The 27,704-nt window shown below is 33.6% G+C and overlaps 1 protein-coding gene across 4 annotated transcripts in view; it reads right to left on the bottom strand.

Annotated features, from left to right (window-relative positions):
• Positions 1-27,502, bottom strand: part of NUF2 (NUF2 component of NDC80 kinetochore complex) — a 33,807-nt gene extending 6,305 nt beyond the window's left edge. The window contains exons 1-13 of one of the 4 annotated variants that reach the window (XM_012768662.2): positions 27,388-27,502; positions 23,274-23,416; positions 21,926-22,000; positions 20,912-20,988; positions 20,342-20,403; positions 11,873-11,970; positions 10,514-10,587; positions 9,077-9,173; positions 8,173-8,235; positions 5,176-5,313; positions 3,218-3,358; positions 1,396-1,571; positions 361-496 (exon numbers count right to left, since the gene is read on the bottom strand). In XM_012768662.2, the coding sequence (XP_012624116.1) occupies positions 361-496; positions 1,396-1,571; positions 3,218-3,358; positions 5,176-5,313; positions 8,173-8,235; positions 9,077-9,173; positions 10,514-10,587; positions 11,873-11,970; positions 20,342-20,403; positions 20,912-20,988; positions 21,926-22,000; positions 23,274-23,396 (1,260 nt within the window). In that variant the 5' untranslated portion in view covers positions 23,397-23,416; positions 27,388-27,502. Of the gene's footprint in view, positions 1-360; positions 497-1,395; positions 1,572-3,217; positions 3,359-5,175; positions 5,314-8,172; positions 8,236-9,076; positions 9,174-10,513; positions 10,588-11,872; positions 11,971-20,341; positions 20,404-20,911; positions 20,989-21,925; positions 22,001-23,273; positions 23,417-24,007; positions 24,225-27,071; positions 27,143-27,387 lie in introns of those variants that run through there. The other 3 variants (XM_076000346.1, XM_076000345.1, XM_012768661.3) reach the window with 3 other exon arrangements.
• Positions 27,503-27,704: the final 202 nt, after the last annotated feature.

Here is a 27,704-nt window from a genome sequence, read left to right as displayed (position 1 = left end):
GATCCTTTTATCAGGAAAAAAAAATGGAGAAACTTTTTGGAGGCAATTAGTTAAAAATCACTATCCAAGTTCATTTACCTAAAAAATTCAGAATCTTTATGGAACAACTGCTCTTACTGCAAAGAACCACATTCTGTTATGTGTTATCAGGAAAAAAGGCAAGAAAGAAAAAAGATATGGAGAAAATACATATACCAATTATACAAGGGTAATAGAAAAGGTGCTATAAATGAAAATAAAAGGACCGGAGGGGTCAATTTCTAATCCAGGAACACACAAAATCCTCATAATGAGGGTGACAATTTACATTTTAAACTCATGAGATTATCTGAAATCAATTTCTTATGAACACATACTCACCTGGGACTTCAGCTTCTCCCGTTCAGCAGCATCTTTTAGCTGCTGAATTCCAAATTTAATTTTTTGGATTTCTTGATTAATTGTGGTTACTCGCTCATAGACAGCATCTCTTTTTTCTTGAACTTTATTGCAATCCCTAAAGGAAAACAGAGACAGCTAATATATAAGCCTCTTAAGCATCCAAAAAGGCAAACACTTAATTCTAATTTTGATTCCAAAGTGATCCTGTGTCAGTATTTGTTTAACACATCTAAAACTCTTCTCAAGATATAAAAGCAAACAAACAAAAACCCCAAGGCATGGTGCTCTAATCACATCATGGCATACAGTGTAGCCTTTTCACACGAATTAGTACAACTTTTCTGCAAGGCAATTTGACAAAAAATACAAAATCCTCAGGCTCTGTCTTTTTTCTTCATATGCTTAAGGAAGTGCAAAGGAAATACTGATGATGGATCTCTAAGGCATTTTTTAGGGACTGAAAGAATGACATCATAAACATATCTGGAGCAGGTATTCTAAAAACACATTCTTAGAAATGATGGGGAGAAGACCCTACCAATGAAATATTCCAACATACTGGTAAAAAACATATTTAGCAAAGTATTAATTCTTAGCTGAATAAAAAATAAAGACTTTTTCTCAATGAAAGCTATAACTCTACAGACCAGCTAGACTGTAAGACAGATCAGCTGATTCATTCTAATGCAACTCTAGACCACTGTCTCTAAAGTGCACTGAAATAAGCAGTAGCACTAGAACCCTCTTGAAGAATGATACAAAGGAACCGGAATTGTGTATCTAGGGAAAAACAAAACAAAACAAAACTAGTAGCTAAAACATCTCTAAACCTAGATCCAGCAGTATAAGTTTCATAATTAAGCCATCTGTTTTAGTCACCTAAATTTGACTAAATAAAGATAAAACTATTTAAACCCTTTTTGAAATTTTAGTAGTTTTGGAATCCAGGGGGGAGAATGTATTAACTTTTCCCAACTACTTTCTAATATACTAAAATTGATAATAACTTCATACTCGATTAGTGTGCGTTTGTATTGCTTAACATCCTCATGCTTCTTATTTATTTTGAATTGTGCTGTGGCAAGTTTTTCCTTCTTCACAATCATCAGTCTTTTGAATGAATTTTCTTCAGTCTTCAATTTTTTCAGTTCTGACTCATCACTCTCAATTTGGTCCTCCAAGTTCAGGCTCTGTATTTTATGGGAAATATTTAAAATCAGTAAACCAATGAGGATTTATAAATAATTTGAAAGAGTATTTTCTAGGATGAGCTTTAATAAAATACAATTTGAAAATGAGATAAAGCCATTTAGACCCTGAAAGCACAGCAGAAGATGCAGACTGAACAAAAGAGACAATAGGAAGGCTGAGAAACGGGTGCTGAGAAAAAGCATGACAACTGGAGAGGCATTTTTATTGTGTCATCCTATGAGCAGAGCATGGGACAGAGGCATATACTCAGATCAGCTAAGAGACTAGAGTTGAGGAGGTTAGGGTCCGAACCAAGGTAGGAGAAGTAAAGAGAAAAGAGTAGACCCGAGAAACAACTAAAAGCAGATCTCAATCTTTTTTGGGTGACTCTTGATGGTAGGTGAGGGGATTATGCAGTTAGGAAAGAATATCTCAGGCAATCTCAACTTCTAAACTTCAGGGTTCTCTCAAAAAAGGAAATCATTTCTCAAATGTAATGTTAGTGAACCTGGGGACTTCTAGACTGAGAAACGTAAATGCCATAAGCTCTCATTCTTCAAGGCAGAGGCTTTGCTATAAACTTCAAATCTCTTTATAGGCCCTAGGTACAGAGTTGGACACTAAGTTGAGATTTTATGCTTTCTGATTATAAGATCATTTCTAACTGTTAGAACAAGTTTAAAATTCTATTACAGCAGCCCTTCATCCATGAGTTCACTTTCTGTGGTTTCCGTTACCCGAGGCCAACCATGGTCCGACAACATTAAATGGAAAATTTCAGAAATAAAAACTTTGTAAGTTTTAAATTGCAAGCTGTTCTGAGCAGCATGATGAAATCTCAGAGTGTCCTACTCTATCCCACCATAGATGTGAATCATCCCTTTGTCCAGCATATCCACGCTGTATACATTACCTGCCCTTCAGTCATCAACATCCAGCCATAGACACAGTAATGGCTTGATGATCCAGGACCACCTGAAGCAGATGATCCTCCTTCTGACTTATGGTCATAAGGTAAATGGTAGCCTAATGATTTGTCACAATGCCTACACCATTCACCTCACTTCATCTCATCATGTAGTTATTTTATCATCTCCTATCATCAATACAAGGGTGCGTACAGTACAATAAGATATACTGAGAGGCCACATTCACATAACTTTTATTATAGCATATTGTTACACTTGTTCTCTTTTATTAATACTTATTGTTGCTAATCTCTTACTGTGCCCAATTTATAAATTAAACTTTATCATATGTATGCACGTATATGAAAAAACATAGTATATATAGGGTTGGGTACTATCCACGGTTTCAGGCATCCACTGGCTACATCTTGCAACGTATCCCCTCCGCTCCTGATAAGAGAGGACTACTGTACCATTTTACAAAATATACATGGCAATGTGCTATGTTAGTCGATTTATAATTCATTGCATCCGAAGGTTAAAAAATGGGTTCTTGATACTGCTATGTTTAAAAAAACAATGTGTCTTATTTCCCAGCATTCACTGCCATATCTATTATATCGTAGAATGATCCTGCTTTTCTTTAGGAAAATAGTAACAAAAAGTGGAAACAAAATCCAAAGAACTATCGTAAGCTATTACATAACAAAGACATGAAAACTGCACACAATACAAACCTCCTTTAAGATGCTGGTTAATTTTTCCCTATTATCTGAAAGGTCCTGTATTTTCTTTTGATATAACTGCACCTCCAGCTGACATGCAGGCAGGCAGTCAACTGAGTCTCCATATATTTCATACTTCTCCATCACTTCTTGCTTTGAAAGAAAAAAAAAATACAAACCACAGTTTGATATTCTCCTTTATGAAACTGCAATAATGTCAATTTGTTTGTTCTTAAATAATTTCTGCACTTAATATTGAAAGCTTAACAGTAGAAAATAATTAAGTTTCTAGGTCAGTAACAAAGCACTACTACTGACATGTGTCTAAGTACATATAATTATGTTTCTTAATTGCCAAATATCCCTGAACAAAGGAAAACTGGCATAATTTTACTAAATCCCTCACTGAAGTACATTCCAAAGGTTATTCTTGATCATATTAAAAGCGTTAATTCTCCTAATACTCAAACTATTTCTGATTACTCCTGGGCAATTATATTATCCATTTATAATCTTCCTATTCATTTGTATAATAACTATTATAGCTAATTCTTTTAAAAAGATTAACTCCTCTTCTAAAATTACAAAATGAACATATATTTACCACAACCACTGTAACAATACAAAGATTTCTTCCCTTTTCCCCACTAGCCTACCCCTTGTCCTAACTTATCAAGCAGTTGGAGTTTGTCTTCAGTGAGATGCCTAATCATATAATTGCTCATTTTTCTGTTATCTTTTCCTTACTTAAGAACATGTAAATGTTCTTTGCATATTGGGGATATAATCCCTTTATCTGTCACAGTCGCTGTAAATATGTGCTATGTAATCTACTTTTCTCCATAGTTTTTGGGTTTTGAATCCTAATTTTCAAAATCTATCCCAGTCCAAAATTATATAAGTGAGTGTTCTCCTAAAATTTCTAACACTGCTAATTTTTAGAATTTAAATTAATAATCCACGTAAAATTTATTTTTGTAAATGGTGAAAGGTATAGGCCCAACTCTCTTCTAGATGAATAGCTAATTGAGCCAGAACTGTTTTTTAAATAAACCATCCTTTTCCCAATAATACTCAGATCAATTTCTGAGTTATCATTTCTGCTCTGGTGATATTTGTCCATTCTTGTGTGATAATATTAATTTTTAGGAATAACTTTGATAACAAATTCAGAGATAAATAAGAAATTTTAATTAATAAAAATTAAAAACTTTGCTGCATATATGATGCTTAATTGTCTATCCACTTCTAATTTTGTGTGGCTCCACCTCAATTCATCTCCCATAGTAACCCCTAACCTTGAATATATCTTGTTCCCTACTGCCTCAGAGTTCACATATGCCATTCTCTCTGCCCTGCATGTTCTTCCATGTACAATTTACTGTTCATTCTTCAGATGGCAGCATAAATTTCTATTTCCTTCCCTCTTCCACCTGATTCTCACAGTACTAAATTGGGCTTCCCCCACTATATTATCTCAAAGCACCCTATATTCTTTGCCCCTCTCTTTTTAGTGCTATATTAATAGATTCTGATTTTTCAAGCAATTTGACATTCACAGCAAAATTGATCAGAAGGTACAGAGATTTCTCATATACCCCATCTTGCTCCCACACATGCATAGCCTATACTTTTTTATAGTACATATTATAATTTGTAGTTATGTAATCGCAAAATTGTTTAATATCTTTCTCCATTGTTATAAAGTAACTAAATTTCATGAGTACAGAGCAGGTCTGTTTGATCACCAGAGCAAAGCCTCAAAAATTTGTCACATAGTTGAAACAAATGTCTTGAAACTATATTTCTTTTCCCCATATCCACTTTAGAGAAGAGCTACAACTCAGAGATAAGGTCAATATCTTGAAATATTGATAATCTAGAAATCAGAAAATTAACACGATTAGATATGAGTTTGCTTTAAAAAAATAAAAAAGATAGAAAAGCATTAAAATAAAAAGATAACTCACTCTGGAATTTTTAAGCTTCTGGACTGTATCTTTCATTTTTTCTTTATAATTCTTTAGCTTCTCTGGAGAATCCACAATTTTTGTTTTCAAACTCTCTTGTACTTCCTTCGAAGAAACTACTGACAATTTTAGTTCATTCTGTCAAGAAAACATTTTTATATATTAGATATAATAATAAAATTGGTGATTTACCCTTCCAATAAAAGGAAAAAAGAAAGAAATTAGTTCCATGTTCACTGTCAATAGGGTAAAAATAAATTCTGACCACATCACTTGCCTGTTTAATTGCTCATATTCATCCATAGACCAAAGATCAAGCTCCTTAGCATGATGTTCAAGGCCCTTCATTACATGCCTCTTATTCTCCTTTCCTAGCTCATCTCCCACTTGTTTCCTACTGCACCCTTCAATCTGGTAATACTAGCCTCATGCTTAGACAAGTCCTAGTGATCTTTCTTAGATCAGCATGGTCCTCCTAGAATATAGTCATCCCACTCCTGTCTGCCTGCTGAATTTCTATTGATCCTTGAAAATCCTGCTCCCATTTCCTGTACTTTTCTTCCATAAAGAGTGCAATTATTATACATGAAACTCTATACTACAATTATGTATTTAATATATGTTTCATAATTGACTGAGCAGATTAGAGTTATGGAGTTATCTTTGTTCTTCCAATACCCAAACAAAGTAATAGCACATATTCAATACATTTTTGTGGAATCAAAACAAACTCCTTTCTCCTGAAAATTTTGTTTTGTTTTGTTTTGAGACAGGGTCTTACTCTGTTGCCTGGGCTAGAGTGCAGTGGCATCATCACAGCTCACTGCAACCTCAAACTCCTGGGCTCAAGCAATCCTCCACCCTTAGCCTCGTAAAGTGCTGAGAATTACAGGTGTGAGCCGCCCTGCCCGGTCCCTTCTCCTGAATTTCAAAAGTGAGTGCAACCATTCAAGGAATCTAAGCTTTTAAAACTTTGCTGCGGTCTGAAATTATTAAAAAAAAATTCATATGGATTTCCTTCCCAAATATTTCTTGTTCATTGTTGATAAATTATATTTACATTGTTTTAGGACACTCTATGACTCTATGTATTGACATGGAAGATTTCCCAAAAATATTAAGTGAAAGAACCATATTATATATTTCTATAAAACAACAAAACAGTGACAAATGACTATATGCATCTGTATATATGCAAGCAATGTCATGGAAAAAGAAGAGTATCACCTCAAGGTAAAAGGGCTGAGAGAAGTCCTTTTATATTTGACCTTTCTCTCTCTCTCTCTCTCTCTCTCTCTCTCTCTCTCTCTCTCCCCTCCCCTCACTCTCACTCTCTCTCATACACACACACACACACACACACACACACACTCACTCACTCTCTCTCATACACACACACACACACACACACACACACACAGTCATTTGAATAACTTATAACAGAAATGTATTATTGCATGGCTTATGTAATTGGTCTAAATATTTCTAACTTTAAAAAAGAAAAGTTCTTACCTTAGTGATCAGCTAACTCAGAGGTCAAAATGAAATGTTTAAAAAATGCATTTCTGTTATATCTGTATATTTTGTTATTTTATTCTTAGAATTCCACAAACCACCATACTATCTACTCTTTTAATGCTCTACTAGAGATCATTTTCCTTACAATAGTGTTAACTTTCATCACTTTTCTTCCCTTTATAAAAAGCCTAAACTTGATATTATAAGTATAAAGTGATTTTGTTTTAATCTAGATTTAATGGGACAGAAAGAAATGAATAATAAAATTGAGCCATAATAAGTATTACAGAAATGAAAACATTTGCTAATAAAAAGAATGATAGAAAAATAAGGGTATATAACACCAAAGTAAATTTCAGATGGCTCTAAAGTATAAATGTTAAAATGATGGGGGAAACTGTAGAATATAATGAGAAAATATAGTATTAAAAAATAGTCTGATGAATGGGGCAGGCTTTCCTATATATAGAATTAAAGCCAAAAACCATAAAGGCCCTATTTATAAATTTTAGTATATAAAAATGTAAACCTTCAAATAGAAACAAATTATGATTTTGAAAGATAAATAGAAAACTAATATCCCTAATTCATGGAGTTTCCTTAAAAATAAATAAAATAAGCAAGGTACACAAACAAGTAATTTACAAAATAAGAAATAACAAGAAATCACTTAAGATGATCTAAATCACTAGAAATAAAGAAATCAAATTAAAATGAAATTTTCTCCCTATAAGAGTGACAAAATGTTAAAAAAAAAGAAAGCAAAACTAAAACATCCAACTTTGGAGAGGGTATAGGGAAACAGTCCCATATTCTATTGGTAGAAATATAAATTGGTATCTTTTTAGAAGTCTGTTTGGAAATATGAGTCAATATTAAATGTATATTTCCATAATCCAGAAATCCTAAATTAAGAAATTTATAAGGTAAAAAGCAGCTTCATGCAGTAATGTACATATGTATGCATATAGCACATGCATACATATATTTATCTTTAAAAGCAAAAAAATTTAGAAGCAATATGAAAGTCTATCAAGGGGGGACTAAAAGGCTCTACGTTACAGCACATACATATAATGTACAACCAGATGCAAGCATTAACATAATGAGAATCTGTGTGAAATTCAAAATTATTTGAACTATAGTGTTAAGTAGGGGAAAAAAGCAGGTTTGAGATATGTTGAGTGTAGTATCATTTATGTAAAATTACACATACATATTTACATTTGCATAGCAAATATAATCTATGATATATGTCATATTGTGTGCTAAGCTGCTTTCCAGTGATTTTTACTTTATACATTTCTGGTGTCTTCTAGAACAATAATAATCTATTATATTTAGGTTGAAAACAGTTAAGTTAGTTTCATTTTGAGGGAAAAAGAAAGAAACTTTTGACTATAACAACACATGCAACTAAAATACTCCTTCACACAATATATTCAAATTTTAAATGCTAGTTTTAAAAAAGATGCTTACCAAATGCTTTGTTTTCTCTGAAATATTTGACTTCTTTTGGGAATTTCCCTCTTGCAGCACTACCTAGGGAAAAAGCAGACAAATGTTTTATAATGACTGAAAACGGATTTAAATTAGCCACTTGCTGCTTTCTCATAAAATAAAGGTAAGAAAAAAAGAGGCATTAAATGGGTGAGACCAGATATTCTTCAAACTTTCTTTGTTCATGATGCCCTTAGGCCAAAAGAAATATCTAAGAGTTTCTTTACTATGTAATTAAGACCAAATAACTGGATAAGTATTTATGTTCTACAATGCTGTAGCCCCCTGAAAAAATAATACATATAAGTTGAAAGAAAAAAATATTTTTATTTCATTCTTAAATAACCAAAATTACTCCCTAATGAGATGTGTATAACTACTGGGCATTGCGTACGCTGGAATGTATATTTCAGATTAGAAATGGACTTTCTTATTTTCTGTGCCATAATCATTTTCACATGGTACTTGCTTTTTATCATAGCAAATGCCAAAACCTCAGCTTCACAAAGATAGGAAAAGTAAAATTATCTAACACTGAAACTGTGAACTACCTTGAATTCAAGAAATATATGACAGATGCTGAGTATTGTGGTGTTTCCCTTGAAAATATGTAATATTTTGATGCTCCCTTAAGGGTTTGCTGCAATGTCCAGGGTGCCACAGTGTGTGGTTTGGAAACAGAATTAGACATAAAAGAACTCTTGAAAACTTTATTCAACAAGAAAGCACATAACTTTGGCAACATAAACCATCATGGTTCTAAGGGGCACAGCAATATATTCTATTTCTTTAGAAATTGAAAGCAATGTGCTCTTAACTCCTCTACATGCCCCACTACATATACAGAAATAAAAAATTTTCTAAAATGTCTCCCAACAGATACCGTTTTTTGATGAAAGTCTTGATTGAGTGATTGCTGCAGCTCCTGAATAGCATCTGAAAGTTGCTTGAACTCTTCTTGCTCTTCAACTGGAACAGAGCTAAACACAGAAAAATAGATTAAAATAACATTTATCAAGTTCTTAACTTTGAAAGGCTAAAATAAAATCCTGCCCTCGAATAACTTAGATGAAGAAACCATCTGCTTTCATGTTTCTGAATTATATCCTTTCATATGACAGCCATTTAAAATAGATTATCTGGCTTCTACTGCGGAGAGAAAATAAAAATCAGATGAGCTCCTTCAATTTTCTACCTTAAAATCTATGCATTCATCCACATACATACCTACACTTTCAAACTTCACTCCTAATAAAATGATCATGGTATTCCTTCTCCTGTTTAATGCTAATATCTCCACCTTTGCTGCAGCTCTCATCTCCTCACATCTCTTAGTCCTGTATCATCTATCCTTCTGCTACCAGTACTTCCTTCCTAACAGCACTTCAGCACTTACACATGTTCAAGGCTCTTCCATATGAATGTGCTCTATGTTAGTTTTTGCCTATCTGATTTATTAGCCATCTGTTTTTATTCTGCTATAAACTCTCTGTGAATAGCCTTTGCCCATTTTTCTGTTATCTTTTTTCCTATCAGTTTGTAGGCGTGCTTTGTGTATTAGGAATGTTACATGGATTTTGTTATCAGAAGTTAGTAATGCTTTGTGGCATATGCTGCAATTATTCTGTCCTAGTTTGTCACTTTTGATTTAATCTGTGGTGTCTTTTACCATGTTCTATCTGCCTCCTATCCCGTCTTTTCAGCTTTCTGCTGCTTATAAAGTCAACTGTTGCTAGGGGCATGTTAGAAAACCTCTCACCTGAAACAAATAACGTCATAGACATCAACAAATTAGAAAAAACAAACAAACAAAAATCCTTCTGCTTAAATTAAAAAAAAGAATATATACATACATATATATATATATATATATATATATATATATATATATATGAGGAAGGCAAAGAAATCTTAACTTTCAAGTGATTCTTTCCCCCCTATGTAAACTGAGTCAAAAACAAAACAAACAAAAAACTCTGTTGTAGGAGTTAAAAATTTTAACAAAACTGATCTGGAGAAACAGAGTTCAGACAGTTATTACTCATCTACATAAGACAAATACTTCAGATATAATTTAGGAGAGTAAGTTAAAGACTTTAAACAAGTCAGGCTAACATACTAACAAGAAAGAAGCCAAAGAATATATTATATAATTAAGAATTAGAAGAAAAAGTTTTTCTTTTTGTAGAAAAGGCAAGCTTAAATAATCTATTAAGGAAGATAAAAGAGACAAAGTAGACTGTAGGATTGTAAAATATTACTTACAATGTAATTTGCATTTTGAAATTGCATTTACTTTATTTGTAAATGTCCTACTTACTCAAGTCTCTCCAATTTCATTAATGCCTCCTGGTGTGCGACATTTAACTGCTGCATTTTGTCCACAGAGGATTTCTATTAAAGCAATTTTAATAATTGCATATTAAATATCGGATTTTCAATATAAACAATGATTTCCTTTTTTCAAAAAAGTCTACTAGCACAGACTATAAAATATTTACTCACTCTACAATTTTTGTCATCAGAAATAAGAAATTTAAGACAGCCATTCATGACAAATATATTAGGAATCTCTTTACTTAACACAAATGTTGAGTTCTTACCCTAGTTAGGCACTATACTAGATACTAGGAATTCCCAAGACTAACTTATAGTTCCTAAACTTAAGTAACTCAGTCTCCTTGAAGATCAGATATATTAATAAAAACCTACAAAATAGCTTATTATTTTGAATATAATGGGAAGAATGACATCCAACCCAACTTGGGTAATGGCTGGGGAGGAGAGTAATAGAGGGCTACATAAAGGTAATAATGTCTGAACTGTATCTTTAAAAATACAGTAATAATTAGCCAAGCAAAATTGTGTGTGTGTGTGTGTGTGTGTGTGTGTGTGTCTGAGAGAGAGAAAAAGAAAGAGAGAGAAAGAGAGAGAGGAAGAGGGAGAGAGAAAGAGTTGGCACACACATGTGCAAGCTTTGAAGAGTATGTGAGGTTTAGTAGATATAAGCATAGCATGATGTGTTCAAAGAAGTATTTACCTATATAGCTCCATGTAGCTGGAGCTTAAGGTCTAATTGTCGGGTGTTGCTATGGTGTTTTTCTAAGAGTGTGGTATCCCAAAACTGAGAACAAATTGGAACGAATCACACAGAAAACCCATAATCTTCCTAAATTCTCCAAATTGTGAAGAAAGGAAAGTGAGTTTCTCTCTGTTAAAGTGATTGCCTTGGAATGAATCTTATAATGCAATGCTGGACAAGCACAATAAACACTACCACAAACAGTTCATTTAGGCCCTTATTTAAAAGGCAAATATAAATCTCAAATATCTCAATTATTTAAAAACACTACAGTATCTATGCAAACTTCAAAGAAAAAAACCATAAACCTATCAATATTCTGTTCCCTAACATTTCCTAATATAGGAAAACAAGCTTCAGCTATAAGATTAAAAACAAAAACAAAAATGTTACCAAATATCAAAGAAAATCTCATGTTGAGAAATGCTTTCCAATAACTAAAACCTACAACTTTATATATATATATGTGAATGAATGAATAAATTTGATTCTAAAAGCCATACAATTTGATATCTGTGACAAACATTTCAAAACAGATTAACAGTTCTTATAAATGTTGTTACTGATCTGTGACCCCAAAGCATATTTAAATCTTACATATTGCCAAAGAAATTCCATATATGTCTCACGGCATGCTTCTCTGAAGTGAATAAAGTTGATAATGCCACTTAAAAACCGACTTGTCCGTTTTGCTTCTAAAATAGAAAGTGAGACTCTTTAAATAAATCTTTGAATGAATATAATATAAAAATGAAAATTCATCCTCTCCCACCATATACTCTGCTCATTATAAACTAAAACTGTATAGGCTATAACAAAGTTCAGGAAAAGATAAACCACTTTGGTCCTGAAAAAATAAGAGACCAGATTTACTCCCCTATATTAACAACTAGAAAAACTAACAAAAATATATGAAGCAACAAATTTTAGACACTGGACAACAGAGGCAATACAGGACAGCAATCTCCAAGAGAAAAAAATGAGGTGAACCCTATTAATGTACCAGCCCATGGCTTGGAGAGTTTTCAGGCTATACCCTAAAGAGAGAGAACACAAACAAAACTTAGGGGTCTGAGTCAAGAATACAGAGTTTAGAGTTTGAAGAGGCCAAAGCAACTAGGATTTATGGGACTGAGTACTTGAGAATAAGAAACTGCAAAGAGTTCTGGAGGCCTATAGAGGAGTCCCCAAAAGTTTTCACTGGAGTACTAATTGATACATGAATATGAAGAAACTACTAATGCCAAGAAAATAACCAGAAATATTTAAAGGAGTTAAAATCCAGCACCCAATAATGTAAAATTCACAATGTCTGGCATCCAATAAAAATGACCAGACATGCAAAGAAGCAGGGCAAAATGATCCATAATTAAGAAAAAAAAAATCAATCAATAAAAAGCTTACTCCCAAAAATAACACAGATGATAGATTTAGTAGATAAGGATGTGAAAACAGCCTTTATAAATATTTAAAGGTAGAGAAAAATCATCAGCATTATGAAGAGAAAAAGGAAGTTTTTTTTTAAGACCTGAATGAAACTTTTAGAGTTGAACGATAAAATAATCTGAAATAAAAAGTACACTGATGGGATTAACAGATTAGACCTAGAAATGAAAGGATTAGTGAAATTAAAGACAGAGAGATAGAAATTATCTTAAATGAAAGCCAAAGAGAAAAAAAATGAATTAACGTAGCTATTAACTCAAGAAAAATATCAAGCAGCAGAACAAATGTGAAACTGGAGTCCCACAAAATGGAAGGGCAGAAAAAAACTTTTACAGGATAGCTGAATATTTTCCATTTCATATAAACTAAAAACATATCTAAGGAAGTAAGCAAACCTAAGCAGGGTGGAAAAAAACCCAAAACAGAAAAACAAAAACAAGGGAAAAAATATCAGAAAATCCCTTAAAAGGCACATTATAATCCAACTGCTGAAAACTAGTGATAAAGAGAAAATCTTAGAAGCAGCCAGAGAGGAAAACAAAACACAAACAAATGACATTGAGAGGAACAAAGATGAGAACAGCAGTAGTCTTATCAGAAACAAGGCAAGCCAGAAGACACACTGGAGCAATATCTTTAAAGCATTGAAAAACTGTCAACTCAGCATTCTATACAGTCATCCCTTGGTATCCGCAGGGAACTGGTTCCAGCATTTCCCTCAGATACCAAAATTCATGCATGCTTAAAATGATATAAAATTATGTAGTACACTTGGCAATCCATATCTACAGGTTCTGCATCCACGAATTTAACCAACCTTGAATTGAAAACTTGACCCTCTGTAACCAGAGAATTCCAGAAAATATCTTTCAAATGAAGGCAAAATAAAGGCTTTTTACCAGCACTACAAGAAATGTTAACATAATTCTTCAGGTGCAAGGAAATTCATACCAGATAGAAATTTGGATATACTTAACAGAATGTGAGTTAATATAAAAGATAATTTTACCCATTAAAAAAGTCTCTTTAAGGGGGGGAAATGGGCATTTATTGAAACCTTAAAAACTGTACCCCCATAATATGCCAAAATAAAAAAAAAATTAAAAAAAAAAATAAAGCTGTACTTACATTCAAAAAAAAATCCCTTTAAAAGATAATTAATAACTGAAGCAAATCTAATAACAATGCATCAAGGTGTTTATGATATCTATAAATGGAAAGGTTATGACACAATAGTACAAAGGCCAGAAGCGGGGAAAATAAAAGTATATTGTAAGGTATATTTGAAGATAGACAATGGTATGTTAAAGACATATATCGACCCTGGTGCAAATACCATTAACAAAAAGAGGTATAGCTGATAAGCCAATAAGACAGAATATATCTTTCTCATATATGTTACTATATAAAATAAAATATATTCTAGTACCGAAATAAGGCAAGATATGTGGAAAACAGAAATAAAGAACAGCAAAGAGAAAACAAATAGCATAAAGATGGATTTAAACCTAATAATATCAATAATAGCATTTAATGTAAGTGGTCCAAACACTCCAACTGAAAGACAGAGATAGTGAGGTTGAATAAAAAAGCAAGACCCAAAACTATATGCTGTCTCCAAGTGTCTATCTTCAAATAAAGACACAGATAGGTTAAAAGGTTGATATATCATGATAATACAAATCAAAAGAAACCTGCAGTAGCTATATTAATATCAAACAAAGCATATTTCAGAACAAAGCATATGTCATCAAGAGGATACAACAATTCTAAATGTGTCTATACCTTTACAACTAAAGCTTTCAGGTGTATGAAACAAAAATAAAAAGAATAGGCAAAACAAACAAACCCACAATTATAGCTGCATATTTCAACACTTCTCCATCAATTGTTCAATAGAACAATTAGCAGAAAATCTGTAAGGATCCAGAAGGGATGAACACTATTAACTAGATGAAATTAACATGTTTAGAACACTCCGCCCATCAACAACAGAATACATACTCCTCCAGTGCACATGGAGCATTTACCAAGATAGACCGTGGGAGGCTGAATAATAGCACCCAAAGATATCCATATCCTAATCCTTGGAACCTATGCATGTTATCTTATTAGCAAAGTAGCATTATAGCATAATTAAGTTAATGATTTTAAGACCGGGAGATCATCCTGGATTATCTGGGCAGGCTCTAAATACAATCACAAATGTCCTTATAAGAGGAAAGCAGAGAGATTTCACTACAGATAGAAAATAGAAAGCAATGTGACCACAAAAGCAGAGAAAGATTTAAAAATGCTACACTGCTGGCTTTGAAGATAGAAGGTATTGTGAGCCAAGGAATGAAAGAATACAGATCTTGAAGCTGGAAAAGGCAGGGAAACAGATTCCCCCTTGTACACCCTAAGGGAATATAACCCTAGTAACACTTTGGTTTTTGTCCAATGAAACCAATTTTGAACTTCTGACCACTAGAACAATAAGAGAATAAATGTATGTTATCTTAAGCCACCAAGTTTGTGCTAGTTTATTATAGCCGCCATAGTAAACAAATACAGATCATATTCTGGGCCACAGAATAAGTCTAGATAAATTTAAATTGATTCAAATAATACAAAGTAAATTCTCTGATCACAAAATAAATAAATTACAAATCAGTAACAGAAAAATTACTGGAAAATCTCCAAATATTTAGAAAGTAGACACATGGATAAATAACCCATACATGAAAAAAATAAATTTGAAAATACTTTAAACTGAATGAAAATAAAAATACAACATATCAAGATTTGTGGGATGCAGCTAAAATAAGGCTAGAGGAGATTCTGTAGCACTAAACACCTGTATTAGGAAAGAAGAAAGGTCTCAGATTAATGGCTTCCACCATAAAAAAAAATTTTTAAAAACTAGAAAAAAAAAGCAAATGAAATCCAAAGCAAGCATAAAAAAAAAGAAAAACAAGCATGGAATCCAGTATAATAAAAAACAGAAATATAAGATAGAAAATAATCAATGGAACCAAAAGCTGGTTCTTTGAAAAGATCAGGAAAAGTGATAAGCTGATAGCCAGACTGGGGGGGGGGGGGGAAGAAAAAGAAACAAATTATTAACATCAGAAATGAGAAAGGGGACATCATTACTGACCTCAATGATATTAAAAGGATACATGAGAACTAGACGTGATGGCATTTACTGGCAAAAATAAAATAAAATAATACAGTTGTTCCTGCTATATAGGTAGAGAAAAAATGATATGGTAATTTCATGAACTTTCATAAATTTTTAAAATAAATTTGCCAACTTAAATAATGGGGATAAATACCCTTAAAAAGGTAAAAGAACGAAGCTCACTCAGGATATAGCAAACAACCAGATTAGCCTTTTACCTATTGAAGAAATTGAATTCCTAATGTATCCCACCAAAAAAAATTCCAGTTCCAGATGGAGTCACTAGTGAATTCAACCAAATATTTAACGAATAATACAAATTTTATAAAACTACTCCTGAAAATGGGAAAGGGAGTTTTTCCAAATTCATTCTAGAAGGCTGACACTACCTTGATATCCAAATCAGTCACTACAATGACATTACAAGAAAAGAAAACTATAGACATTCAATATCTATCATGAAAATACACACAAAAACACTTAACAAAATATTACCAAATCAAATCCAGCAACATATTAAAAATATAACATATCATAACCAAATGGGGCCCATCCTGTTTGATAAAGTTGGTCTGATATTCAAAAATCAAATAATGTAATTCACTAGACTAGAAAGAAAAATGTCCTGATTTTCTCACTAGATGCAAAAAAGGTATTTTAAAATTTAATACCTTTCATATTAAAAACTCTCAGCAAAAATAAAAGTTGCTCACCTTGATAATGAGCATCTAACAAAATCCAATCCTACAACTAACACTTCATAATGAAAGACAAAATGCTTTCCCCGTAAGATCACAAGTAAGGTAATGATGACTGCTCTCACCATTTCAATTCAGCATTATACTAGAAGTCCTGAACAGTGTAGAATGCAAGAAATAAAAGGCATCTAGATTGGAAAGAAGTAAAACTGTCTTTGTTCTCAAACAATATGATTGTCAATATAGAAAATCCTAAAGGAATCTACAAAAAAATCTACTAGAAAAAGTAATTTTGACAAGGTGAATATATAAAAATCAATTATATTTCTCTATACCAACAATGACCAATAATCTAAAAATTTAAATTAAAAAAAATTTTACAGAATCACTAAAATTCTGAATATTTAGGGATAAGTTTAACAAAATTTATCATACAACACCTACACTCTGAAATATATAGGAGATTCTTGTGAGAAATTAAAGGCAATCTAAAAAATGCAGAGATATAACATGCATATAGAAAACCCAAAAGTAATTAAATTGTCAAGTCTCCTCAAAATAATCTATATATTCAAATTAATCCCAGTTAATTAGCTTTTATTGACAAGGAGGCACAGAAAGTATCAAGCTAAAAATTGCATATGAAAATGCAAAGGACCAGAATAGTCAAAACAATTTTGAAAAAGATGAACAAAGCAGACAAACACTGTGTGATTTCAAGACTTACTGTGAAGCTAAAGTTATCAAGGTTGTAGTGTGCTTGGCATAAAGACAGACATATAGATCAATGGAGTATAAGTGTGAGCCCAGAAATAGACTCATACATATATATGGTCAATTGATATTTTAATACACTTTATTTTTTAGAGCACTTTTAGGTTCATAGCAAACACACATAGAAATAGACAGTTACCATACAGCCCATATCCCCACACATGTATGGCTTCCTCCATCAGCATCCCCCACTTGAGTGGTACATTTGCTACAACTGATGAACCTGCACTGACATGTCATTATCACCCCAAATCTGTAGCTTTCTTTAGGGCTCACTTCTGCTGTTGTACAGTCTATGAGTTTGGACAAATGCATAATGACGTGTATCTACCATTAGAGTGGTTTTACTGACCTAAAATTCTCATGCCCTGCCTACACGTCCCTCCTTCACCCCTAATCCCTGCCAACCACTGATCTTTTTACTGCCTCTATAGTTTTGCCTTTTCCAGGGTATCACATAGCTGTGTAGCCTTTTCAGACTGGCTTCTTTTCACTTAGTAATATGCATTTAAGATTCCTCTGTGTCTTTTCATGGCTTGATTGCTAATTTCCTTTTAGCACTGAGTAATATTCCATTGTCTGGATGTATCACAGTTTGCTTATTCATTTATCTACTGAAGGACATCTTGGTTGCTTCCAAATTCTCATAATCGAGAATAAAGATGCTCTAAACATCTGTGTGCATGTTTTTGTGTAAACATAAGTAAGGGGTTGGGTAAATACTAAGGAGCACAATTGTTGGACTGTATGGTAAGAGTATGTTTAGTTTTGTAAGAAGCTGACAAATTATCATGCAAAGTGGCTGTACCATTTTGTATTCCCACCAGCAAACAATGAGAGTTCCTGTTGTTCCATATCCTCATCAGCATTTGGTATTGTCACTGTTTTGGATTTTTGCCATTCTCATAGGGATATAATGGTTGGTCAATTGGTTTTTGACAAAAAGTATCAAGGCAAGTCAGTGGGGAAGAGATAATCTTCTCAACAAAAGATGCTAGAGTAATTTGATATCCATAAGCAAAAAGACAAAACCTCATTCCATATATAAAAATTCAAACACTAAACAATAAAAGAAGCTAAAACTATAATACTCCTGAAGCAAAATATAGGAGTAACTCTTAGCAACCCTAGAATAAAATTTCTTAATAGGACATAAAAAAAATGGTTTTATAAATCATAAAATAAAAAATTGATCAATTAGAATCTTCAAAATTGAAATTTATTTTGCTCTTCAAAAGATACTTATGAAATTGAGAAAGCAAGTAATAGATTAGGAGAAAATATTTGCATAATATGTATTTTATAAACAACTTGTTTCCAAAATATCTAAGGAAGGCTTTCAACTCAGTAAGACAAACAATTCAATTTAAAACAAAGGCAAATGATTCAAATATTAACTTTATCAAAGAAGATATATATATAGCAAATAAGCATACAAAAATATGCTCATTATTATTAGTCATCAGGGAAATGTAAACTAAAATTAAATACCAGGCCGGGTGTGGTGGCTCACACCTGTAATCCCTAGCACTCTGGGAGGCCAAGGTGGGAGGACTGCTTGAAGTCAGGAGTTCAAGACCAGCCCGAGCAAAAATGAGACCCTGTCTCCACTAAAAACAGAAAAAATTAGCCAGGTGTGGTGACATGCACCTATAGTCCCAGCTACTCAGGAAGCTGAGGCACGAGGGTCGCTTGAGCCCAAGAGTTTTAGGTTGCTGTAACCGAGGCTAATGCCTCGGCACTCTAGCCCAGACAACAGAGTGAGACTCTGCCTCAAAAAAAAAAAAAAAAATCCAAAAAACAAACAAATAAAAAACTTACAATACCAAGTCCAGGGTGAACGTGGAACAACTGAAATTATCATATATTGCTAGCAGTGATGCAACCACTTTGGAAAAGTTTGACAGTTTCTTAAGAAATTAAGCATGTACTTACCATATGAACCAGCATTTCAACTCCTAGGTATTTATCCAGAGAAATGAAGACATGTTCACCCAAAGACTTGTATGTCAATGTTCATAGCAGCTTTGTCCATAATGGCCAAATATTAGAAACAATTCAAATGTTTACCAACTGGTCAATGGATAGATAAATTGTGGTATATACTTATAATAGAACACTCCAAAATAAAAAGAAACAAACAACAAATAATTGCAATAACATGGATAAATCTCAAAAGCATTATTCTTAAAGAAGCCAGACACAAATGATTACAGATTATAGGATTTCATTTATATTAAATTTTAGAAGAGTCAAAACTAGTGATAGAAAGCAGATCCATGTTTGCCAGGGAATAGAAGGAACCAAAGGAGACTGCAAAAAGACATGAGGAAATTTTGGGGGTTCCTGGAAATGTTCTATATAAGATTGTGGCAGTGGTTACATAACTATATACACGTGTTAAAACTCATCTGATTTATACTTACAATTGGTGAATTTTATTGTGTGTAAATTTATGTCAATAAATCAAACAAAAAAGTTAAGAGTTCCAAAAGAGGGTGAAAAACAAATTTTTAAATAGCACACAGCAAATCTCTTGCAACATAAAATAACTTGATGAATAAATAAAAGAGTCAAATGAATTAAGGCATACTTAATTCTAGCAAAGCTAGAATTTTACAATACAGCATCATGACTATTCTTATTAGTGCCAAAAGATAATTTCTTCATGGTAAAAAGTAATTGTTACATTTGATAAAATTGGTATGTAAACACAGTGGTATATTATTTATATTTGTATTCCCAAATTCATAGAACTTTTAAAATGGAAGGAGTTAAAAATAATTAGAAAAATAGCTTTTCTGTGGGTGTACAAAGGAAAAAAATTACAATAAGATATTAAAAAAATTCGTCCTTAAAAATGAAAAACACTTTCTAAAACCAGTTTCCTTGAAGTTTTTTTTTTTTTTTACATTTATCGATGGAAAGGTAAAATGGTAGATTGAAGCCAGACATTAAAAATTGTTTTAAATTCTCACTTACTTGGATATAAAATATCAGCAGTCTCAAAGTCATTCACCCGGCAGATGGGCATAAATGAGTCCCTTGAAGATGAAGTGGAGAAAGAATATTGAAAAGTATATTGTAAATTATATACTAAGCCATAGGATATAAACATCTATTTTCAAAAAGAGATTTCTCAATATATTTGTCAGTATCAAAAGACAAAGCCAGAAGTCTACTACAATGCATAATTCTATGGCACTGAAATCTATTTTTTCTGTATGCTACTAATGTATTCATGCAATACCATGAATATAGTTATAGATTCTAACTGGAGACACTCTCTTTAAGAACACAAAAGCCTTCACAAAGATGGCAAATAATTTTAGATTTATAACATCTTAGAACTTCCCTTGAAAGCATTCTGAAAAAGTGCCATAGGTGGAAGCAGTTCTGTTTGGTGGCAGTCTACAATTTTGAATGTTTATGGAATGGAATAAAGAGAAAGATGGCAGAAATTCTTTCCTAAAGAAAATCATGTCATTAAGAAAGCTTAATGTAATGTAAATATAAATGTAGACTAAGACAATAAAACCATTCTGTACTCACAGATGAGTAAATAAATTGCTGAATGGTAAGAAGCCTTCCATTAAATGTGGATACATGACTTCAGAGTTCACTGGCATCTAAATGTGATAAATCACAAAATCTAAATTACATATTGATTAGACAGCATGAGAAAAATCTTCAAACATAAGAAACCTTAATTACATATTAAGATCAAAATATATTAACTTGTTATAATTAAATTAAAATGCTTAAATAATAAAGATCATAGTACAAAGCTAGAGTTGTCGTTAAAAGTAATAATGCTAGGTTCAGTGGGTAAAGATTTTTAAATGAATTAAAAAAATGAAGGATTAATGGTTAGCATTTACTAAATATCAGGTACTATGCTAGGTATTTTACATGTATTCTCTTCTAATTTTTACAACCCTATTACATAGTGCTATCCTTATTTTATAGACAAAGAAACCAAGCTTAGCGTCTTTGAAACTAGCAAAGTTTCATAGCAAGTAAGTGGCAAAGCTTTTGACTTTTAAACAAATTTCAAATATGCAATCATATTGGTGAGATTCCAAAGACATTACATTTTGAGTGCATCTTTAGATGATGCCCTTGTGATTTCACAACAACAAAAAAAGAAAAATTACCTTTCCTACTAACACCTAATTTGCTATAAGCGCAGTTGCCTCACCTTGTTTCAATCTTACTACCTAACATCTGCATTAATTTGGCAGTCCTTCCTGAGAAGAGGATATGAAAACTTCGCTGTTGTTTATTATAGTCTCTGAAGACAAACTTATAAATCTGTGAACAATTGCACAGCATCAATAATGTGCAAGTGTCCTTTAAGTCTTTCACTATGTTTTTTGTCTTACTAAAGCTATCAATATAAATGATTACTACTGTACCTAAGATTCTTTTGCAAGCAACATTAATTTTGTAAGTCTTTGAATTTGTTAACAATAAAGTCAAGAACTTCCTATCTTAAAAGCCAGTATGCATTATGAGCAGGAGAAATGGAGCAAAAAATCATGTTTTGCCTCATCTTAAACTCACCATGTAAAAATGCTCCAGGCGAACTCCATATACTATCTGTAAGGCTCTCATGTAGATCATGTACAAGACTTCAGGCTACAACAGAAAAATAACTTTTAATACTCTGATGCATGATTCTAAAACTGTATCACTATCGTCGTTATCATCTAATATTAGTCAATGAAAGTAAAGAAGAAAAAGGCCACAAAATTACTCTATTTCCCTTGAAATAGTCCTTAATTTTTCCAAATTTTAAAACATGTGACACTTAGTTTGCTGGTATATAATGAGTGGTCAATGAAATAAGATGTTTAAGAATGAGAGCAGGTATGTCCAAATCCAATCCAAGCAACCCATCCTCCCTAAGGAAGGGGGAAAACGGTGAGCCTCTTAGAACAGGCTGTCAGGCATGTGGCAAAAGCAATGGCACACTAAGGATGTACCTTTTTAAAAAGACCATGAGAAACCTTGTTTGTTGCTATAGATATTAAGGTTTCCTTTTATTTAAAGTTTAAGGGAACATTTGATGTAGGAGGTATAAATTTAATAGGGTATTAGGGGATTTAAAAAATCTTATTTTCTAAATGAGCAGTTCCTAAATGCTGGCTTGTGAACCTGTTCTGATCCAAATATATGTGTTTATTGGATAAGCAGTAAAATGAAAAACATAGGGAAAATATGGTAATCTTTTCATAAAGCTAAATTTATTCAATTGAAAGGCCTATCGTTTATTCTGAGATTATTACTTCCATTTTAAATAAGTACTGAGAGCAAAAAGTTTGAGTTTCTACATCAGTAAAACCAGATTTTACTACGTTATCACTTCAAGATCAAGACGGGAAACTGGAAGGAGACTCTGGGATTTTCTGTGACACATAAATAGTTCATTTTTGTATTTAATAACTAAAGATATAAAGAACAATGCCTGTCAAAACAACTCAATTCCCCCTGGGGCATAATGCAAGAAAATTAATCTGTAAGGTTCCGAAGAGAATAGTTTCTAAGCACTTTTTGTGATTGGAAACCACTTGGAATAAGTTCTTTCAAGCCCTACCAATAAAGTATACTCTCAGACCACCATTGCAATAATAATAAAAAATTTAATATACTTTAATATGGTTTAAAAGTTATTTTTTTTATAAGAAAACGACCACATTAAAGAATTGAATCCTAATGGGAATATGATGTTGTCCCACATATAAACTTACTGTTATTTTAAAATTACTTGAGGTGAGAGATTTTCTCTGGATCAAAATGACTGGCCCACATAAAATAGGAGTGTATATACCTTTCTTGCCACACTATAGACCTAGTATCTTACTTTATTCTCAAATTCCATTATTCACATGCACACATAACCACATTTTACCTTTGGATTTGGATAAAGATCACTCTTGGAGAGGTTTTTACCATCACCTCCTGTTAAGATCTTGTTGCGGATATGGACCACGATCTCAGCTACATTATATCTGGGGAAAGACAACGTTTCCATCTTGGGAGTTTCCTGCTAATCTGAAGGAAGAAAAATAAAGATCAGAAATACCACACAATCAGTAGTAGTTCTTATCATCTGGAAACTGGTAAATGGTAAGGCAAAATTAACAAGCCAATTTTGTGCTACCCACAGTAGTGTTAATTATCATCAAATAACCTAGTAAAATAAAAACAAATATGTGCATATATATCCTAAAATAACTTTTATTCTAAAGTGTCACAGTCATTTTCTGCTAATTTTCCTAATACTGTTCTTTTTCACGTGGGAAGGAGAACTGATTGAATTGATAGATGAGAAACCATGGGCTTCTTTTCTACATTTAGAGGTCAGAGGGCTTAACAAGATCAATCCTAAGATTTAATTATCAAAGCAAGGGATATAAGGCAACACCATTAACAAAAGCAATATAGAGTAGAATTATATTCTGATTTGACATCCTATCCTCCATACTAAGTGAGATGATTAATAAGGTTAAAATGCAAATAGGAAAGGAGAAAAAAAAATAAAGAATAGATATTGTAATTGGCAGGAATTCCTATCACCAAAGTGGGAATTAAAAAAAATCAAAACAAAACAACCACTTATCCTAATGTCCTAATTATTCCTACCTGTGTCCCCTAGAGTAGTAGTTCTCCAATTATGCCCTCCCGCCCAGTGCACATCTGGAAATGTTTGTAGACATTTTCAGATGTTGGAACAGGTGTGAAGGTGCTATTAAAATCTAATGAGTAGAGACCAGGGAAGCTGATAAATATCCTATAATGCATGGGGTGACCCCCCCCAGAGCAAAGACCTATCTGGTTCAAAATGTCAATGATGCTGAGGTTAAGAAAACTTGTCCTAGAACCTTGCATTTAACTCTGTCATAATACTTGTCACAATTATAGGAATTATGTTCACAGAACTCTGACACTACATTATGTGAACCTGGTAGGCTAAGACCTTTTCATTCTCTTCATCTCTCTCCCTGTGACTAGGAGAACAGCAATTGTAAGAGGAAGAGAAGCAGCAATAGAAGCCATTGTCTCAGCCACTTACTTAAATACCTATTTAGTTACCTACAGATCCCCTACTGTCCAGTGAAGCTGCATGATTCCAGAAAGCCAAAGTGAATATATTCCATTATGCAAGCAAACTGAATTTTCACAATTCTGGAAATCTATTTCTTTAGCCCTCTAATGTTTCCTAGAATATTAGGGTTAAAAAGAAGCTCTGCCAACTTGCCTAACCTCTAATGAATATAGGAAGCCATTCTAAAAGATTATTAAATAACTTCCCATTTCTGCTTGAAAGTTTGAAAACATCACAGAATTCACTAACTCCCAAAGCAACTTTTTCCTACTTTAATATGGCTCTAAATTAGATAACTCTTCCTTATGGCTAGAAATATATTTTCCTGTAATTTTACCTACTGGTCCTATTTCTAGTCACTGCAACTAAATAGAATATATTTATTAATATATATAGAATATGTTTACATGACACCACTTTCAAAAATGTGAAGAAAGCTATCACACCTCTGTTAATCCCTCTCTTCTCTAAGTAAAATTTCTTTGTGTATGGCTGTATGTAAATTTAAAATACTACTTATATGACATCGTTTTAGAAACTTTACCATCCTATCCACCTTCCTCTAAAACATACTATTTGGGGAACTGGAGACCATTATCCTAAGTGAAGTATCTCAGGAATGGAACACCAAACACCGTATGTTCTCACTACTAAATGGGAGCTAAACAATGGGTACACATGGGGCACAAAGTGATATAAAGGACATGAGAAACCAAGACAAGGGGTGGGGAAGAGGGCTAAAAACCTACCTTTTAAGTACAATGAACACTATTCTGGTGATGGGCACACCAAAAGCCCTGATTTAAGCATTATTTAAGTATCCGGTAACAAAAACACGTACTCTGTTAATATTTTGAAATAAAAAAATAATATCAAAGCACACTATTTGGTCAATGTCTTCTTAAAGTGCAATACTCAAACTGACAGGGTCTGCCTAGGGCAAAGTATTCATACAGTAGGCAATAGCCTCTGCTGATCTAGTCCACAACTGTAGCATTTACCAACAAACATATATTTATGATCAACTGAAACTCCATGGACTTCTTTAACATGACCCATTTATATATCAAGCCAGGACTTTCCTATGTTCTTCTTACATAATTGATTACTTGAACCTTAAGTGAGGATTTGTATTTTCTTTTTCTTTCTTTTCTTTTTTTTTTTTGAGACAGAGTCTCACTTTGTTGTCCAGACTAGAGTGAGTGCCGTGGCATCAGCCTAGCTCTCAGCAGCCTCAATCTCCTACTGCCTCAGCTTCCCGAGTAACTGGGACTACAGGCATGCGCCACCATGCCAGGCTAATTTTATATATATATATTTTTTAGTTGGTCAATTCATTTGTTTCTATATTTAGTAGAGACAGGGGTCTCACTTTTGCTTAGGCTGGTTTCGAACTCCTGACCTTGATCAATCCACCTGCCTCAGCCTCCCAGAGTGCTAGGATTACAGGGCATGAGCCACCTCGCCCAGCCTGTATTTTCTACTATGTAATTTCATTATAGAACTAGGATCTTTTGGAATCTAGATTTTGATGCCTCACATATTGTATGTCCTTTTCTGCATAAATATGCATTCTATATTTTCATCTAAATCTTAGATTTAAAAATCTGTTGATAAAAAGGACTGGGCCAAAGAAAGACTACAGAAAAAGTCACTTTTCCATAGTAAACTACATCTTATTTAATTAGAGATTATTACTATAGAAAGCATAGGTGTAAAATATAATTGTTATTGCTCATCCCTCTCCTAATGTTTTGCACTCTGCTATCAGACTAATCCTTATAAAACACCTAATGCATCATGTAACATCTGCACAAAAATACTTCAATTATTCACCTTACCCACCACATCAAAAATTTCTGCTTGGTTTCTAAAACATTTAATAATCTCATGGACTTTCTGCTCCAAATTAGTCTCCTAGCTTTCCCACACTTCCAATGTTTCCTTTTGGAATCTCCCCCAATATCCAAATTCTACCATTCTTTCAAAGTACAAATTCAGTTCCAATTTATTCATTAATATGTGTGTGTGGAGAAAGTGATAAGAAAGACAGACACTTTCTAAGTACAAAGTTTGAGCTCTTAGATGGAATAAAGTATAGATATGACTTAATATATGTAAAGTGATGACCTCTCTGCCTAGCAAGTGGCAGAGATTAACTGCTAATTACCCCCCTGGTTTCTCGTTTATTTGCAACACCAGCATGCTGACCAGAGTAGGTATTGAAAGGATATCTGTTTAATTTTACAGACTTCGTTTGCTAAAATAAACCGGTTTGTGGAAATCATAATTCTAGGAGGCAGAGATTAAACAAAAACAAACAGAAATGACTCCCAAGCTCAACGAATTAAGTAAAAACTTCTTTGAATCTGCACAAGGAAAAATGATCGTGTTACGTACGCGTAGTGCCATACATACACTGCTCTCTTCCTCTGACTCTTGGATTAAGCACGATATTACTATTGCCTTTTGGTTCATGGTTTTAGATTTGGTTAGGAGATGCTTGAGCAATGGAGCACTATAAAAAAAGTTGACAACCAGCTGCAACCAAAGAATCCCCATTACCACCCCCCTTCCCACTAAATGGATTAACAAACATACATAGACGCAAGCTTGAATTGACCAATTTCAACTCAAGACTCGTCTTCCACAGTTCACGCTGCACCAGGCAACACCCATTAGTTTCACAGGAACTGAGCGCTTTTTTTTTTTTTGGGACCAAGGGCAAATCAAATAAAAATGAACTATAGGCTCGTCCCCGCCCTCCCAGGCGCTAGTTTCTTCAGCCTCCTCCCCAACCCTGCACACAAAGAAAACACTGCAAGACCAAGAGTCCCGAAGCCCGCCCGCGCCTCAGCGGGCCGAGGACGCCCTCAAGTCTCCCTTCCTCCGTCCTCCCGCGCCCGCTCGCGCTCACCTACAGCGCCAGCCGCCCACAAAAAAGGCGGCGAGTTCGGGGAGCAGCCACAGGCAAAGTCAAAAAATCAGCCAACACCGACGGTTGCCACTTTTCAAACTTGCCGCCTCCTACTGGAAGTCCCGCCCCGTCCCGCCAAACTCACTTCCGCCCGCGCCGGGTGCCGGTAGGGCTCAATAGACTCAAGGCGGGTGGGGCTTGAGTTGGGATGAAAGGCGGTGGGCTCCAGGCGGAACTATTGTTCGCGGAGTTGGCGTCCAGTCGGAACCTCGATTCCGCAGGAAGTGGGAGCACCGTGGCTTGGGAGAGGAGTCCGG

This window comes from Microcebus murinus, chromosome 2 (assembly GCF_040939455.1).
Source record: "Microcebus murinus isolate Inina chromosome 2, M.murinus_Inina_mat1.0, whole genome shotgun sequence".
Lineage (NCBI taxonomy): Eukaryota > Metazoa > Chordata > Mammalia > Primates > Cheirogaleidae > Microcebus > Microcebus murinus.
The sequence above is the reverse complement of the archived record's forward strand: the minus strand, read 5'-3'. Positions and strand labels throughout refer to the sequence as shown.